Source organism: Plecotus auritus (genome assembly GCF_963455305.1).
Source record: "Plecotus auritus genome assembly, chromosome: 2".
Classification (NCBI taxonomy): Eukaryota; Metazoa; Chordata; class Mammalia; order Chiroptera; family Vespertilionidae; genus Plecotus; species Plecotus auritus.
This window is the reverse complement of record NC_137771.1, coordinates 206,788,392-206,806,403: the sequence shown is the minus strand read 5'-3', so window position 1 is coordinate 206,806,403 and position 18,012 is coordinate 206,788,392. Positions and strand designations below refer to the sequence as shown.

At 39.6% G+C, this 18,012-nt stretch overlaps 1 protein-coding gene across 3 annotated transcripts in view; it reads right to left on the bottom strand.

Moving 5' to 3' along the window:
• The window catches only part of VEPH1 (ventricular zone expressed PH domain containing 1), a 213,032-nt gene that overhangs the window by 77,365 nt on the left and 117,655 nt on the right, over positions 1 to 18,012 (bottom strand). For all 3 annotated transcript variants that reach the window (XM_080658193.1, XM_080658195.1, XM_080658194.1), the window contains 2 exons: positions 16,828 to 17,037; positions 15,850 to 16,244 (listed from right to left, as the gene is read on the bottom strand). In XM_080658193.1, coding sequence (XP_080514319.1) covers positions 15,850 to 16,244; positions 16,828 to 17,037 — 605 coding nt within the window. The remainder of the gene's footprint in view (positions 1 to 15,849; positions 16,245 to 16,827; positions 17,038 to 18,012) is intronic.

Below are 18,012 nucleotides of genomic sequence, written 5' to 3'. Positions count from 1 at the left end.
TGAGAAAGAACCTAGATAATGGTGCTGGTGTAAACAGCCCTCAAAGATCTCTCTAGGCCTGGTAGCTTGTTTTTATTTTTAAATTTGTATAAACCTTAACAGACGACTTCATAGCCAAGTTGGACTGGATGACCTCTAAGATCCATTGGCAACTCTTAAAAGAGAACTTTGAAAATTATTTCTGGCCACAGGGGTGGTCTACTTCCAAAGCATCCATAGAAAGATGACTTATACAAGGTTCAAGAGATCACATTCACACGAAGCAACTCACATCAGACCCAGTGAATTTATAGGAAATGATGTGACCATACTGTGCTTTGAGAATAAAATGTTAATAAAGAGTGTAGCAAAAGGTGGTAAGGTTAATTTTATTTCCTTTTTAAGATTATAATTCCTCCCATGTACATTGTGCTAGTGAGATGACCAAAGCTCTTCCTACTCTCGTCTTGTTAAGTTGGCCCTTCTCCAAATACAACTACCACTTATCATACATCCAAGGATAAACAAGAGCAGGTTGTCAGCAGATGTCCTTAGAGATGGTTCTGGGCACACAGGTGCCTTAGGAATCCACATTAATGTAGAATCTGGTAGGCTGGAGACCAGATGCCACCATGAGCAGACAGCATCCAGTGGGAAATGATGGCAGGGTTAATGCCCCACACCCAGGAGAGGCTATGGTTCCTTGTATTTTATATCTTCCCTGTCCCGTGAAGGGAGGAAGAGCTGCTGAATTTGATTTGGTTTTAATTTTACCTTCTGTAACCGGCCTCCTCCCTTAATCACCTTCCTTGATATTGTGATGCTCTGTGCTCAATGAAATGCTCTCTGAGAAGCTGCTGTTGAAAATCTGTGAGTGTGGGATACGAGGGGGTGCTTGTTCCTTGACATTCTCAAAGAGAGTAGACCAAACTGCAGACTGAAAGGAATGTGCATGGGCTAAGGAAATGCAAATACAATGAACTGAGGACAGGAGACAGAACATCAAAGATAGGAAGATTTATTATGAGGAGAGGAAGTCAAATCAGAGGGAAGACCAGAATGTGATGGTGGTGGTAAAAATCCAAGGAGTCTAATTGTTTTCTCTCTGAGTGGAGCAAATAGGACCTGAATATAACTAGTGTCTGCTTTGGGACAAAAGAGAAAATAAAGCACACAAAATGTCTGTCTCAGAAAACTCAGGCAACTTTGCATATTTTTTTTCTCATCAATTTTTCAAATAAAGGCGATGAGCGTTATTGGCTCAGAGTAGGTGTTCTATACGAGCCCAGTGGCCCTTGAAGTGTGCATCTGTCACAACAGAGCACACACTTCCTAACACAAGGCCTTTGTCTGCGGGGCTCACACAGGGCCGTGGAGTGAGACACCTGAATAGCCCACCAGGCACCATAGCAACCAGTCTCCTTCTGTCTGCCACTTTCTTCTGTGGACAGAGACCCAGACATGCAAATCAGCATCCCAGAAGCCTTCTTTCTGCCATTTCTTATCTTTCGATTTTGGGCCCTTCCTTCCTCGCATGATGGCATCTCATCAGTGGGTACTAAGAGGACGCTGCAAATATGAGCTAATGTTCCCTTGGCTCTTATAAAGAAGGCTGGGGGGAAAGAGTTTCAGGATAGGTTGATAGCAGAAAAGCCCTGATGTTACACTGCTAGTTCTTACTGGCACGATTCTTTTTATTTTTTTATTGATTTCAGAGAGGAAGAGAGAGATAGAAACATCAATGATGAGAGAGAATCATTGATGGGCTGCCTCCCGCACACCCCTTACTGGGAATTGAGCCTGCAACCCTGGGCATGTGCCCTTGACCACAATTGAACCTGGGACCCTTTGGTCCGCAGGCTCTATCCACTGAGCCAAACCAGCCAGGGCTGGCACGATTCTTCTCATTCCACAAGCTCATTGAATACCAAACATTTACAATTGGAGTCAGGCCCCCACCCTCACCCCCATCCACTCACTGGAGTTTTACAAATAAGCTCAACCAGTGATTGCATCAGGTTAGGACACACAGCTTCCTTGAGAAGCAATGTGCACCCCTCCAACACCAGGTCACTAGGTATCAGTAGAACTGTACAAAATTCTTCTCATGTGGCACCTCACATAGCCCACAAGTGCTATAATAGACACTATTTACTACCAAGTCTGCACCTCTTTACTCTGCCAAACATTTTGTTGACATCTTTTGTCTACTATCTTCTCCTCCATTCTCCTAAGCTTATGCCTTTTCATTTTTTTAATATCATTTAACTGGAATTTTAGTGGTAGTACAGGTAAACATGTGTTCAATCAGCCATGTTTACTGAAAGTCTTGTGTGTGTGTGTTAGGAGGGGTGTCAGAAGTCCTTAAATACCATCTATAACATAAAACTCTGGGTGAATGTGGCGATCAATATAACTGATTATCTAGAACAGGGCTTCATAAACTATGGCTCTGGGCCAGGTTTGACTCACTGCTTGTTTGTGTAAAGTTTTATTGAAACACAGTCATGTCCATCCATTTACGTATTATTTATGGATGCTTTTACGCTACAGTGACAGAGTTAAAGAGTTGTATCAGAGACCTCATGGCCTGTCTCTGTCTTAAAATTTTACTATCTGGCCTTTTATTTAAAAAGTTTGGCCGAAACTGGTTTGGCTCAGTGGATAGAGCATCGGCCTGCGGACTGAAGGGTCCCGGGTTCGATTCCAGTCAAGGGCATGTACCTTGGTTGCGGGCACATCCCCAGTGGGAGGTGTGCAGGAGGCAGCTGATCGATGTTTCTCTCTCATCGATGTTTCTAGCTCTCTATCCCTCTCCCTTCCTCTCTGTAAAATATCAATAAAATATATATATAAAAAAATAAAATAAAATAAAAATAAAAAGTTTGCCAGCTTCTGGCTTGAAATGCAAGCTGATAATAATATTAATATTGCAAGACTTGATATAAATATTTTTCTATATTTTAAACTTGTTTGAAAAATGTTAAAATTTTTGGAATTACTACATTTAATCTTGATGTCATAGTGACTGTCATGGGAAAGAAATATATTTTACTAAGGTATGGCATAAGAATATCCTTTTAAAGAAAGGTAGCGATAAAGATTTAATATCTTGTAACCAACATGGCAGTGAGATAAATGTTACTCATAGAGGAAAATCTGACAACTCTTCACATGTTAAATTTGAAAACTGTTAGTCCACCCTGCTCTTCCTCCTGGGCTGACATCAAACACTGGACCCTGTACTGGGTGAGCAGGTACAAAGGCAGCTACCAGCTATGATTGCTCTTATGATACTGGTCCATTCACTAGGGACACCATACCCCACACACTCCCTTTGAGTTCTGTGTCTCCAGACCCTCATCTGCCTGGAGAACTTCAGCCCCTTCCGTCTGAAGGAAATGGAGAAAGGGGGAGAATCCAAAGGGATGCACTGCTGATAGAATTTATTTGCAGCTCCTGCTCAAGAAGGTGTAGACTTTGGATTAGAAAAGAGAAGGGGAGCCCAGCTGGTGTGGCTAGTGATTGGATATCAACCTATGAAGTAGGAGGTCATGGTTCGATTCCTTGTCAGGGCACATGCCCACGTTGGGGTCTCAATCCCCAGTAGTGGATGTGCAGGAGGCAGCGGATCAATGATTCTCTCTCATCATTGATGTTTCTATCCCTCTCCCTTCCTCTCTGAAATCAATAAAAATATATTTAAAAAGAAAAGAAAAGAGAATGAGAATTCTCAGACTGTCTATGGTCCCTAACCCCCATCATTACTTGCAGGGGTCCTCAAACTTTTTAAACAGGGGGCCAGTTCACTGTCCCTCAGACCGTTGGAGGGCCGGACTATAGTTTAAAAACAAAACAAAACTATGAACAAATTCCTATGCGCACTGCGGGCCCGGGACGAGTTGGCTGCTAAGCAGGACAGGCAGCGGCACCTGGCGGGCCGGATAAATGTCCTCGGCGGGCCGCATGTGGCCCGCGAGCCGTAGTTTGAGGACTCCTGTGTAATGGGTAGTTCCACGCCCAACCTTTCCTAACATGAATGATTATAATGGTCTATCTACATCTCCCTGCACATACCTTGCCCACAACCAGCTGATTCCTGATTCTATGTCAAGCTAGGTTTTGTTTCATTTTTAAAGGTATCTGAGATAGAAGAAAAGGAGTCTGACCAAGACCTGAAAAATAATTTATTTTTTTCCTTCGAAAGTCAGCACGGTCATCGTTACATCAATCTGATGCAGGTCTTGTCTTAATACCACAAAGGCCATTTCTTGATGAGATTTCTATTATCAGTAACACACCTCATAGGGATCAGAAAATTTCACCAAACCATATCTTGATGGATAAAGTGAAAGTGAATTTGAAACACTTAATTACATTTCCTTAAAATGTAGACAAGTTCATGTAGCAAAAGCAATGCTTGATGAAAAGCATTTGGGAATTTCTTAAACCCCAAGTGTTTGAAAAACTAGGCTCTAACTTGAATTTAGATGCGTTCCTTCCCCATTAGGGCAATATAATTTACATTAAAAGTATTCACAGATAACTAACAAACCAAGGATGGCAATATACTATTATTTAATCTTTTCTTTGGATATTTCCTCATATTTTAGTACTTTTAAATTCCCAATAAACCCTTTAATTATATATAGTTACTGAATTACTTTAAGAAGACAGAATATTCTTCTTGCTGTTGCACATAAGTTAAAAATATACAATGATCCAGGGAATGCAAAGTTTAACATAACAAAATTTCTGGAAACATTAAATATCATAAGTGTTTAATGTATATTTGACATTGCAATTACAGCAAGATGATACTATATCAATATTGTAAGAATACAAATGATGTCTATGTTGGTCTTGATTCTTTTACTGTAGATTCAATTGTTTATAAGAGTTCAAAGGCTTTTTATTTTTTTTATTTTTCCATTTTTTAATTAAGGTATTACATGTGTACATATCTTCCCATTGCTCCCCCTCACCCCACTCCCATACATGCCCTCACCCCCCAGTGTCTTGTGTCCATTGGTTATGCTTATACGCATGCACACAAGTCCTTCAGTTGATCTCTTATTCCCCCACCTCTCCCTAACCTTCCAGCTGTACTTTGACAGTCTGTTTGATGCTTTACTGTCAAAGGCTTTTTTAAAAGCCAATGAACAAAAACCCTCAGGGTGTAACTGTATTTGAGCTGGTTTGAAACGAAATAAAAACTCAGTAGAAAGATATGATAAGGATGTAGGAATAGTCTTAATTGTCTACATTTACTGGAAAGGATAGCTATTACTTAAATATTTGTAAGGTTCTTTTTTAAAGAACTTAGAAAAAAATCATGTAGATTCAATAAAGAAAAGATGGTCCAAAGTACAACAAATTCAGTTCCTTTTAGAAGGAATGAGGGACAATGGATTAGTCTTTAAATATCAATGATAGGTGAAATCACGTATAGATAATTGTCTCAAACCACCGTTCAGTGTTTTGAATTTAGGAAAGCTTATGTGCTTCTTTTTCTTTTCTTTTCTTTTGCTTAATTTAAATTCTCTGCATATTTTAAGGGAAATGTAATCTAGTGTTGAATTCATTTGCACAACATGGCTAAGCATGATTGAAACATATTTGATACTTGTAGGTGTTTTAAAGCTAGCTGTTAAAACTCCCTTCCTTGAGAAACTAAATACTATGTACATAAAAAGTCAGAAGGTCATGTTGCTAAAAATTCAAACAGATACCAAGGAGTACAGTTTCCTGTCTTCCAGGCCAATTTCTCCTTTTTTAAAAAAACCCTATCCTGTGAGAGGAACCAAAGGGCTATGGGGACCACAAATGGAGAGCCTTGAGCAGTCCAGATGACTAATCCTGGTATCTTTGAGTGTCTATGAGAAGAATACTCATCTCTTCAATGGAGAGGTGATGATTAAACAAAGAGTGAATTAAATCACAAAGTCCTTATAAGGAAGAAAATTCTTTACTACTGGGAAATATTATTATTTCCACAGTAAGAATGCTTCTCAAACATTAATGCACATATGCATCACCAGAGGCATCTTGTTAAACTGTAGATGCTGATTCAGGAGGTCTAGGATAGGCCTTAGAGTCTGAATTTCTAATGGGTAACCAGGGGATCTCAGTGTTGCTGATCCATGGACCACATTTTGAGAAGCAAGACAGTCTCTTTCAGGGTTTCTCAACCACTACTGCTATTTTGGTTTGGATAATTCTTTGTCTTGGGGGCTTTTCTATTTGTTGTAGGCAGTTTTGCAGCATCCGCTGGCTGCCAGTAGCCCCTCTCTCTCCTCCCTCAGTCATGATAAACACAAATGTATCTAGACATTACCAAAAGTTCCCAGCCTGGGGACAAAATTGCCTCTAGCTGAGAACCAGTGCTCTATTGTTATATTTAGTGGTTATGTGTTTGTTGCATAATATAAACACCTCTTCTGATGAACCAACTTCAGTGAGCCCAGTAGTCATCAATCAAATAAGTAAACAGCTCTCTTTTTTCTCCTGGGAAATGGTCATACTTTTATTTATGGACATTGTGGATTTTTAACTGATTTTTGTTTCCCTCCTTACTATGGCCACTAGGGTGCTCAGAAGTAAATGTATAAATTTTCAGATATAAATTTTTGAAAAATAACTCAACTACTGGATATATTTTATTTCTCTGTCTTTGTTTCCCCCTCACATTCAGTGAATCATCTTTTTTATTTTATCACTAGAGGCCCGTTGCACAAAGATTTGTGCAATAGGCCTTCCTTCCCCTGGCTGCCAGCACGGGTTTTCCTCAGAGCCTTCAGTCTTCTCCGCTCCCCGCTCCACCCGCCCTCCCCTCATAGCAGGCGCCTGCATATGCAAATTAACCCACCATCTTTGTTGGGTTAATTTGCATGCTCACTCCTGATTGGCTGGTGGGTGTCACAGAGGTATGGTTAATTTGCATATTTCTCTTTTATTAGTGTTGATATATTTTTATAGGCTCTCATATTTGAATCAATTTGAAATAAGATTGATTTTCATTAAGTACCAGTAAGGTAACCCAAACAATTTGACTATAAATAGACTAGCCAGGACAGGCACAATGCTTTCATTTGATAATCATAATTGGTCATTTGCTGTTTGATAGCTATTAATAAGTTTGGACAGATAGACACCTCAAAAGTATTAAACAATCTGGCCTACTTTCTCCCAAGTAATTGTAGTAAATTGATGAATACAGATGTCTGGAGAAAAACAAACAAACAAGAAATTAACATGAAATAAAAATATTATTTTAAAATTTTATTATGAAGATATAATATTAGCAAATAAAGTTGAGGCTGATGAAGGACTTGACCAAATAACCAATGTTTTACATTTTGCCAGCTTTGACATAAGGCACTTAGAAATAATTAATTTAGAGCATAAAGGACCTTTTAGAAAAAAGGACTTAAAAATGATCCAGCTGAGTGTTTTTCAAGTTTCTTTAAGCTATAGAATTCTTGGTTTAAATATCTATCAGGAAGGTCAATGTGTAAACTATGCTAACTCATAGCTGCTCTGTTTGCAGGGCAGGGAAAGAAGCAAAGAGGGGAGTCTGAGGTCTCTTTGAGGAGCATAGGTTGAAAGCCCATGACCCTGTAATACACTCTTGGGATAAGGGTGAGGAAGTGGTGGCACAAGGAGATGAAGAACCTGTTTGAGGAATTGAAACTGCCCAACAACAGAGTTGGGACTGAAACCCAATCCTATAGACTCTGGTTAGACAGGATGCTGGGGAGTCTGGAGTTTTTCACCTGGGTCAAAGTTACCAGCATCTCTCTCCAAAACTTTAAATTATGCACATTTCTCCTTTCCTTTCCATTTCTCCTCAATCCCCATCCCCAATCTGATTCTTCAGAGAAAATCGGTGTAATAGTTTGATGTTTTCTTTAGAACTCTTTCCCTCCTTTTCTTTGGTTTTCTTAGCCAGCTCTATTTTTACTTTTATCATAGCATTTAATACTTTTTAACACCCTATCTAGTTTTCTTGTTTATCATTTCTTTTATTTATTGTGTGTCTTTTCCCACTAAAACAGTCTCTGTGAAGGCAAGGATATTTGTTTTGTTCACCAATGTTTCCTAAGTTCCTAGACTGATGCGGGCAATTAGTAGGCCCTCAGAAATAGTTGTAGAATGAATGAATGAATGAATGAATGAATGAATGAATGATAAATAGGATGAATAAGCAGAGCACAGAGAATTTTAAATGGAGTAAAACTATTCTGTGTAATACTATGGTGGGGGGGAGGGTTACATCCATACAATGAAATATTACTCAGCTCTAAAATGAAATGAACTGTTAAGCCATGAAGGAACCTTAAATGCATACTACTAGTGAAAGAAGCCAATCTGAAAAAGCTACTTAGAAGTTAGAAAATAGGAAGTTTGATGTGAGAAGCAGAATCATATTCAGTGTTTCAGCAATGGTATTTTATTTCCCACATCGGTGGCTCATTTTAATGGTGGTATAATATTTTAATGACTGTTGAATAATTGATGTGAACATTTCATCTGAAAAGTGATTATTTTCTGTAAAACAGTTTATTCCTAAAAGTCCACTGAGTCTTTTTGTAAGAAAAGAAAAAGATGCATTTTATAATTTCTTACTGGTCTCTAAGGTTCTCAGGGCAGCAATGTGGACAGAGGAAACCCAGAAATTTAGTATCCTTCACTTAGCTTTTTTCACCCCATCCAAGTGCACCTGCCAACATGTGACACAAGGCTCTGTCTGCTTCAGACAGACTCATCTGCAGTTTGTAAACATCCCTTCTCTGAAAATGGACTACAACACAAATTAATGCTGCCAATTATCAAATAGCCGGATCTCTGATTGCCAACTATGCAATTGCCTATGTTTTTGGGAAAAACATTTAAAAATCCTTCATCATCTGAAGTTTGATGGCCGTTGTGGAAAAAACAAGAGGAAATTATCTTTTTTTCTTTTCCCCTGTCATACCAAAACCCTTTACTTAACTGTATAATCTCTTTTTAGTTCCCCAGCTATCAGCTTTTCATCACCAATAGTGCTCAGAAATATGGATTTGCTCATTTTTTAAATGAGATTTGTTAATATCTAGGGACCATTTTGTTTCCCTAAAGGGCATATCGTGCCAGTTTCATAAAGGAAGTAAATGGAAAAATAACATTCACTTTCTTGAGATTTGGTTTGTGGCAAACTATATCTGAATGGCCTCTTCTGCTGGGACCCTCAGTGCTTGAGACTGTTTCACACAACACTGTATACTCAGGAGCAAAGACTGACGCCAAACAATAATGGATGGCGGAGAATAATCTCTGAATAGGAGCTTCCCTAAAACAAGATAACAATTCTCTGGCAGATGTAAGAGTACAATGCCTTATATTTAAAAAACATAATACAATTAGAAGAAAATATTTAAGATTATGAAATATGCCACAGCAAACTACTTCTGCTCCTAAAAAAATACCTCCTCCTTTTCTCCTTCTCTTTCATCTTCTAATGTGGCTACCTTTAGGGTCAGATGTACTGAAATGCACTCCTGCATGGTTTTGCTCCACATATGTATATACTTGTACTCCTGTTTGTTTATTTATTAGCAAGGTTCCTTTAAACTTACTAGGAACATATTCAAGGTGGATACTATATTAGAGAAACTGTCCATTTCAAAGGGTTTAGATGATTCATTTCATTTACAGGCAGATAATCTCTCCTGAATTTTCACACAAAATGGCCCAAGAATGTACATGTGCTTTCCAATTTTACTTTAAGCTGCTTCCTGGTTGGATAAATGTACATCTTTTCTGTAGATAAATATCATGTAAACCAAGATGAAGATAAACAACATACCCTTTTGTCCATTAGCATTGTTAGGGTATTTTTCTTTCTTTATTTTAATGTTCAAAGAAAATGCAACTTTTTCATTTTTTAAGAAGGAGGAGTCTTGAACACATAATTAATGAGAAGTAAAGTTATTTGATGTCCTCTGGTGGGACGCTGCAACATGTTTCATGGGTTTAAGAGTGTAACATCCTCAACAGTGATGTGATGATCTGGTGTTAACACAATAGAGTAATTTGGAGGCAATCTTTACAAAAGGATCTGTAGTTCTTCCTTATTATTGGGATGTTTCTTGTAGGCCATTGCAGATGACTGGATCCAGGATACGTGTGGTAGGAGAAAGTGAAAGGGAGAACCCAGTCACCATTTTATCTGTCCGTTTTTGACTCAAATCCACACTTTGGAGAAATAGGAACTGATGAATAAGGTAAGGTAATCCAAGATAAATTCCAAAGTACCAAGAAAAATTCTCTAGAAAAGGTTTTCCTAACAAGTGGGCCCAAGGGATCAATTCAATTAAAAAAGGCTTCAGGGGATTTGTAACATCTATACTATTTGCTGTTTTTTTCCTCTCGGATTGTGAGTAAAAACTTTAGGGGTTTTTTTTTTTTCCCTTTCTCTAAATCTTACAATTCTCCCCATGGATAAATGATCTCAGTCCCATGAGTAAACCAAACTATTTTTTTTAAAAAGAAACCTTCCCCACAACCAATAAGTGGATGAGTGTTACCATTATCATCCCCCAGACTGGACCAACTGAGCAGGAATAGATCGGAACCGGTCTTGGCTTTGCCCCTCTGTCATCCCAACATGAGAGTGGACTTGACTACATGCAAAACTTCAATAAGGAAACTTTATTTGTAATTAATGTTGAAAACAGCTTCTGGTGCTTGATAGTTACACTGAACTTTATTTCACTTTTAGATATCCTTATAGCTGTTCAAGTCAAGAAAAATCAACTCATGTGGGTCTATTAGAGAAAGGACAACATTACTAGCTTTAAAATTAGCTTTCTGCAAGTCAGGCTTGCTGATATGCTCTCCAGATGGGATTTATTTTCACCCAATCGGGAAATACTTCAAAGCTAACTAAAGCAGCATTGATGGGTTCTTGTAAGCTTTTAAATCATACTTTATGGAAATCTAGTGATGAGCCAGATTTTCAAGGATTTATTTCAATATCAGGATTTTTTTTAACCTCTAATCATTTTTGTTCACAAAAATGAACACCAGTGGTTCAGATTTTTAACATGCCCTTTAGTAGATGAACTGAATTGCTTTGGTCTTGTATCCTATCTAATAAAAGAGTAATATGCAAATTGACCATACCTCTGTGACACCCACAAGCCATGCCCACCAGCCAATCAGGAGCGAGTATGCAAATTAACCCAACCAAGATGGCTGCAGCCATGGAGAGAGCAGGAGGCTTGAGTTGCCCCTGGCGATGGAGGAAGCCAAGTTTCCACAGCCCTGGCCTACCTTGGCCTCTGCTTAAGGCTACAAAGTTTCAATTATAGAAGATAAATAAATCCCAACAAAAATGGCTGTGGCCACAGAGCGAGTAGGAGGCTTGGCTCCACTCAAAGCTACAAAGTTTCAGTTACAGAAGATAAATAAATCCCAGATACCAGGGTCTCCGCTTGGGTTGCCGGGGGGCATGGCCAGCCTGCAAACCACCACAGGCCTCTCGCCCAGGCCACCCCACGCCCCAAGGGAACCACCACCCTGATCCGGGACACCCTTCAGGGCAAACCAGCTGGCCCACACCCATGCACAAGGCCTCTATCCTATCTAATCCTTCTATCTAATAAAAAAATAATAGGCAAATTGACCATCACTCCAACACACAAGATGGCTGCCCCCATGTGGTCAAAGATGACAGTCCCCATGTAGACACAAGATGGCTGCCACAAGATGGCCAGCAGGGGAGGCAGTTGGGAGGGACCAGGTCTGCAAGGGAGGGCAGTTGTAGGTGATCAGGACAGCAGGGGAGGGCAGTTAGGGGTGACCAGGCCGGCAGAGGAGGGAAGTTGGGGGCGACCGGGCCTGCAAAAAAGGGCAGTTGTGGGGGACCCAGGCCTGCAGGGGAGAGCAGTTAGGTGTGACCAGGCCTTCAGGGGAGGGCAGTTAGGGATGACCAGGCCTGCAGGGTAGGGTAGTTAGGGGCAAACAGGCTGGCAGGGGAGCAGTTAGGCATCAATCAGGCTGGCAGGGGAGTGGTTAGAGGATGATCAGGCTGGCAGTCAGAAGCAGTTAGGGGCAATCAGGAAGGCAGGCAGGCAAGCAGTTGGGAGCCAGCAGTCCTGGATTGTGAGAGGGATGTCCGACTGCCCGTTTAGGCCCAATCCTATTGGATTGGGCCTAAACGGGCAGTCGGACATCCCTCTAGGGGTCCCAGATTGGAGAGGGTGCAGGCTGGGCTGAGGGACACCCCCCCCCCCGGGGCACGAATTCCGTGCACCGGGCCTCTAGTGTAAATATAATTAGACAGTGATATGAGACCATCAGTCTGCGTATGAATACATAACTTGCAGTAGTTGGCAAACCTGCACCCATGCTAAAGCCTCGAAGGTCCAGGGGAGAATTACTGACTTGGGGACAACAGGCTCTTTCATAACCGAAATAATACTGCTGACCCAAATTCAATAAGACCTGGGGTTTGACAGCTTTTCTAGACATGCTGGTAGATTTGTGCTGATCTCTTTATACTCTACTAGAGGCCCAGTGCACAAATTTTGGGAGAGGGCGGTCCCTCAGCCTGCCCTGTGCCCTTTCGCAATCTGGGAGCCCTTGGGGAATGTCCGACTGACAGCTTAGGCCTGAGCCGTCAGTTGGACATCCTTAGTGCTGCTGCGGAGGTGGGAGAGGCTCCCGCCACCGCCACTGTGCTCACCAGCCATGAGCCTGGTTTCTGGCTGAGCAGCACTCCCCCTGTGGGAGTGCACTGGCAGCTCCTGCATTGAGCTTCTGCCCCTTGGTGGTCAGTGAACATCATAGTGACGAGTCATTCTGCCATTTAGTTGATTTGCATATTAGCCTTTTATTATATAGGATTGCCTGTTCGCACTGTGATCACTAATAAGGTAGCTGACTGGGGCTAGGAGAGCTATTTGTGTCCTTGATTCACCACATACTGAATTCTGCTGTACTGTACCTAGTCAGGTACCTGTTTCTTCAACCCCTATTACTAAAGTGTTAAGTTGAACTGTATGCAAGTGATGGTTTGTAGGTCAAAATATAGGAAGTCAAATATCAGTTGTGGCATATGATTCTAACCAATACCAAGAAGCACTTCTTTAAAGGGTTGTTTTGTCATGTTTTTGTAGTATGGACTTTGTAACATCAGACTAAAATCATCCCAAACCCTTTGTTGTTGATCTTGTTTCCTGCTGGCTATTTGTCTGTTTAACTTTAATATTGTGGAAGTGATTTTTATGCTTCTTCCCTTTGTACTTTGATTGCTTTGCATAAGTTAGCAAGAAAGACATCATATACCAAAAACACATTAATTGTAACAATCTCTAAGCCTAAATCTTTCTTCTATAAATTTTTATGAAAGAAGCACTATATTGCTGAGCCGAGTGAACTCATGAGACCAAGCAAAACTGTGTCACCCAGATGACTGTTGGCATTTTGCTGAATGGTTTACACAGTCTCTGAAATAATAACAGCATGTCCCCTGCAGTCAGCATGCGGCCTTTCTTGGTGGATATATTTACAGTGAGTCATATAAACCTTCCATCCCTCACACATATATCTGCACAAGGAATTTACCAAGAACATCCAGGAAATTATAAAAGTAGGAGTGAATTCCGAAGTGTCAACTTAAAAATATACATACTCAGTTTTAGATCATTCCTGATAGGAAACATCAAAAGAAAATATTTTTTTTTTAGTAAAGATGATGGATTCATTCAATATTTTGAAAAAAAAAAAAAAAAAAACACAAAAAAAACCAGTCACCTAGTTAACTCTCAAACACCCGAAATAATCCAAGGCAATAAGAAATATCACGTGGTTTTGAGAACTAGATGCTTGAAGTAACTCTGCAGGACTTCACCATGTAGCATACCTTGAATGCTAAGTTTAGGCTAAACTAAAAACAAAATAAGAAAACCCCAAAACAGAAACTATTCCTGTAGATGGAAATGTGGCTAACTTTCTATTTGCTACAGACTTCCTCTGCCAAACTGGGAAATTTATTTAACTTCTCTTACATCAAATTCTTCAACTTGTGCATAAATGCATAGATTACTAGTGAAATGGGCAATTGTAAAGAGTTTGTATTACTTGAGTTTGATTGATTTTAGTTATTCCCAAGTCCTGGTATACTTCATTATCCAAAAGTTATATTGAATATGAGCGACGTCACTTTTATTTTCAACATTTAAATTTTTTTTTAAAGAAGGCTAATCAATAAATGAATGTAAACACCTTTGAAAATGTCAGATTCTAGACAGACATGTTAAATAATAATATCCATCATTCCCAAACCCTAAAACCCACTAACCCCCTTGCATTTGTTATTGTGAGAATACCTTCTTTCCTCTGATTTGCAGTGAGAGAAGGGATAGAAAGTAGAGTAGGAAAACCCCTTCTAGTTCCTAAACCTGGAAGGGAATGATGGTCAGTAGGTGAGTAACTATGAATTTGAGTCACTGTCCTTCAGCTGTATTTCTTTCTGGAAGATGGGCTGCCTGGCTTTTTCAGTGAGGACTGTAGCCTATGAAAAGATGTCATGTCCAAGGAGAGGGCTAAGACTGTCATCTGAATCTCAAGGGAAGAACATGCCTGCTGCCTAAGAATGACTGTAGGAAAGATCTAATTGCCCCGACAGTGCCTTGGAGCCATCCAAACCAGACCAGAGGATGAGCCTGCCTTGGCACTCTGTCATTTAAAAAGTATATATTTTTATTGATTTCAGAAAGGAAGAGAGAAGCAGAGAGAGATAGAAACATCAATGATGAGAGAGAATCATTGATAGGCTGCCTTCTGCATGCCCCACACTGTGGATTAAGCCTGCAACCCAGGGATGTGCCCTGACTGGGAATCGAACCGTGACCTCTAGTTCATAGGTCAAAGCTCAACCACTGTACCACACCGACCAGGCAACTCTGCCATTTTTAGTACCTGTGTCTCAAATCCATCATCTTTCCCAGGGACAGGACTAGGGCATGAAATGTGAGGAGGCAGCAGAAAATTGGGTACTCAAGATAAACAATATTTTTTAAAATTGAAATGAATACAAAAAGTCCACAATGAACAAAATATCAAAAGCTATACATAAAGACGTGATCCACATTACTACTTATCTCATCTCCAATGTGGCTGGCAAGACATTGCTGCTGATTCTGTTGTTACTTCAAATTTTACTGAGTTTTTTGGGCACCTCCTTAAAATGCGCACCCAAGAGAAGTCCCGACCCCTGACATCTTTCTCACTTTGGCCTTTGTTTTCTGACCAGCTCACACTCTCACTGGCTCCTGGCCTACCTGCCTCCTGACCCTGGCTGTACTCTTTCTCTACTCTAATCTCCAAGAGGTGAGGAATTGTGTCTCTTGGGGTCATCGGTGAATTTCACACAAAGCTCAATCTTTAGCACAGCACCTAGCACATACTAGCTGCTTCATAAATGCTTGTTGAATGAAAGGAAGAAAAATCGATTGGAGCTCAATGCTGTGTATAGCTTCCTTGCACAATTATGTGGATGGAAAAATGACTCTGGCTGGACCTTTACCGTAGAGCCTGTTTTGGGGGCCACGGACCCCTTTCTAGGTTTTTCTTGAATGCTAGGGACAAGAAACCAGAAACAATATATCCTGAGTTTCAAACAAATCAAATTAAGTAGATTCAAATGAGAATTAGAAAGATGATTGACCTTATTGGGGGGAAAAGTAATTAAAATAATGTAGTGGTGATTCAAAATGATCTATTTTTCAAAAGAACCAGAAAATGCAATTTCTGTCATTTTGAACCTTTTTTTTTTCAATGATGTCTTAAATTTTTCTTCTTTGGGGAGTTCAGAGATCTTACCTTCAATGGTACACTGGTCAGGGACTGGAATCTTCTTTCCGATTTCCACGGCGTATGCTTTCACTTTACTGAGGTTCTTCTTTAAGTGCAAGTAGAGCTTATCTTGGTATTCTACAGGACTTACAGTCGTCTCTGGAGTGTCTTCCTGATCGTTATTTTTTACTGTTCCTGGCAGATTCTCTGATTCTATATGTATAATGCTTGGGTGTGAAACTGAAGAATTTCCCAGCTGTGATCCATCAGTGTTGGCCTTAAAGGGCGACTTATTTCCTTGGCTAAGTGAGTCTATTTCTGAAAGGGAGATGCTGGCTGGTATATCTCCTCTTTCAACAACTTCCCCATCATCTGAACTCATGGCCTTTGTTAGCACAGTGTGCAAAGCCAGACTCTTTGACCTACAATACAAACAAAGGGAAGGCCGAGACAGTAAAGAGTGACCATTCACTGACAAGGAAAAGAAAGAATAACAACACTGGGACAAAAGTTATTTCCTCTAGAGTGTGAAACTGAAAATCAGTGCTATTAACAGATTTGATAAAACATAGACCGCCAAGCCAAGTTATGTAATAAGCCAATCCTTTGAAGATGTAGATCACCTGCCCAAAGATTTAAAAATCAATTTTGTGGCAAAACTAGCTAGAACATGATGGACTTACATATTTATATATTTTTTTCTACTTTTGCTTCAGTTTTTTCATCAGAAATTAAGAGAATCTTTTGAAAGTCATTATTCAGATCTATAGAATTTAAAACGTGTTTTAAAAAATAAGCCATTTGTAGTCTCATGTTTTTTTCTTCAAAAGTGAGCTTCTTTGGATAATTAAAGCATTGTGAAGGAAGTTTCATTCATGAGAGGATGGAATTTTGGGTGACAATAAGTAAAAGATACTTTAAAAACACCCCATAACAGTGTGATAATAAAATTAATAGCCAACATGAATTACATACTTGAAAAAACCAGCCAAGCAAAATTTATACCTGTTAAATCTAATGTCTTTTCGTTCTTCCTTGGAAACTTGGCCCAAACTATATCTTCTGATAGATTCAGGGGTATTGATCTCAGCATTTATTTTGTCTTCAAAAGCCTGTATTTTAACATGGAGCTTTTCCTGGTCTTCATTTTCAGCTGTGGTGAGCTTGGTTCCTTCTAGCTTCTCAGGGAATTCAATTTCGGTGCTGATTTTTCTCCTAAAGGAATAAATATTATTGCATTAGATACTAGTCATATATCCCCTTCAGAACAGCATTGCTCTCTAACTGCTTTTAATTCAGAACTAAAAACTTTACCTGATGCATTTTTTTCTTAAAAATATATTTTTATTGATTTCAGAGAGGAAGGGAGAAGGAGAAAGAGAGATAGAAACATCAATGATGAAAGAGAATCATTGATTGGTTGCCTCCTGCACGCCCTACACTGGGAATTGAGCCCATAACCCGGGCATGTGCCCTGACCAGGAATCAAACTGTAACATCCTGGTTCACAGGTCAATGCTCAAACATTGAGCCACACCTGTAAGGCTGTAAATTTTTATTAGTCATTTAACAAATGTTTTATTGAGTAACATCTATGAACATAGGTCTATGAAATTGTTTCTATAGCTTATTCTGCCAGAAGTTTAGAAACATTGATGTTTATGTCAACTTTGTATTAGAAATACTTTGAAGGATTCAGAAAATACAAAGCAGTTTTTATGGTCATCTACCATATTCTTACCTAGCTCTCCAAAAGCATGGCTTTTATATGAAATTCATGCCAGGTATTTTCTAGAAAATTTACATATGCTGATCTGTTTGTACTGAAATTGATAGAATGAGAACATTTCAAGTGGAGGGGGGAAATCATCGTTTTGCTAATTTTATGGAAATCAGTGTGATTCTCTCATCTTACAGATCAGGAAACACCTTTTTGAATTTTAATATGTTGGATAAAAGAGGTTTTCCATGAATGATATTAGTGGCTCCAAATATCTTTTACATAACACCCCATGGGTCATTACAATGACCTCCTTTAAGGCAGGGGTTATTTGTGGAATAATTTTGGAACCCCTCTAAGGGCAAACACAGTGCCCTAAGTAGAGTATGAGCTATAGATAAGCTGCAGAAATAGCTTGCCGATGCTCACTAAGGTGCTGAATGATTACAGAAGTGAGTCTACATTTATCT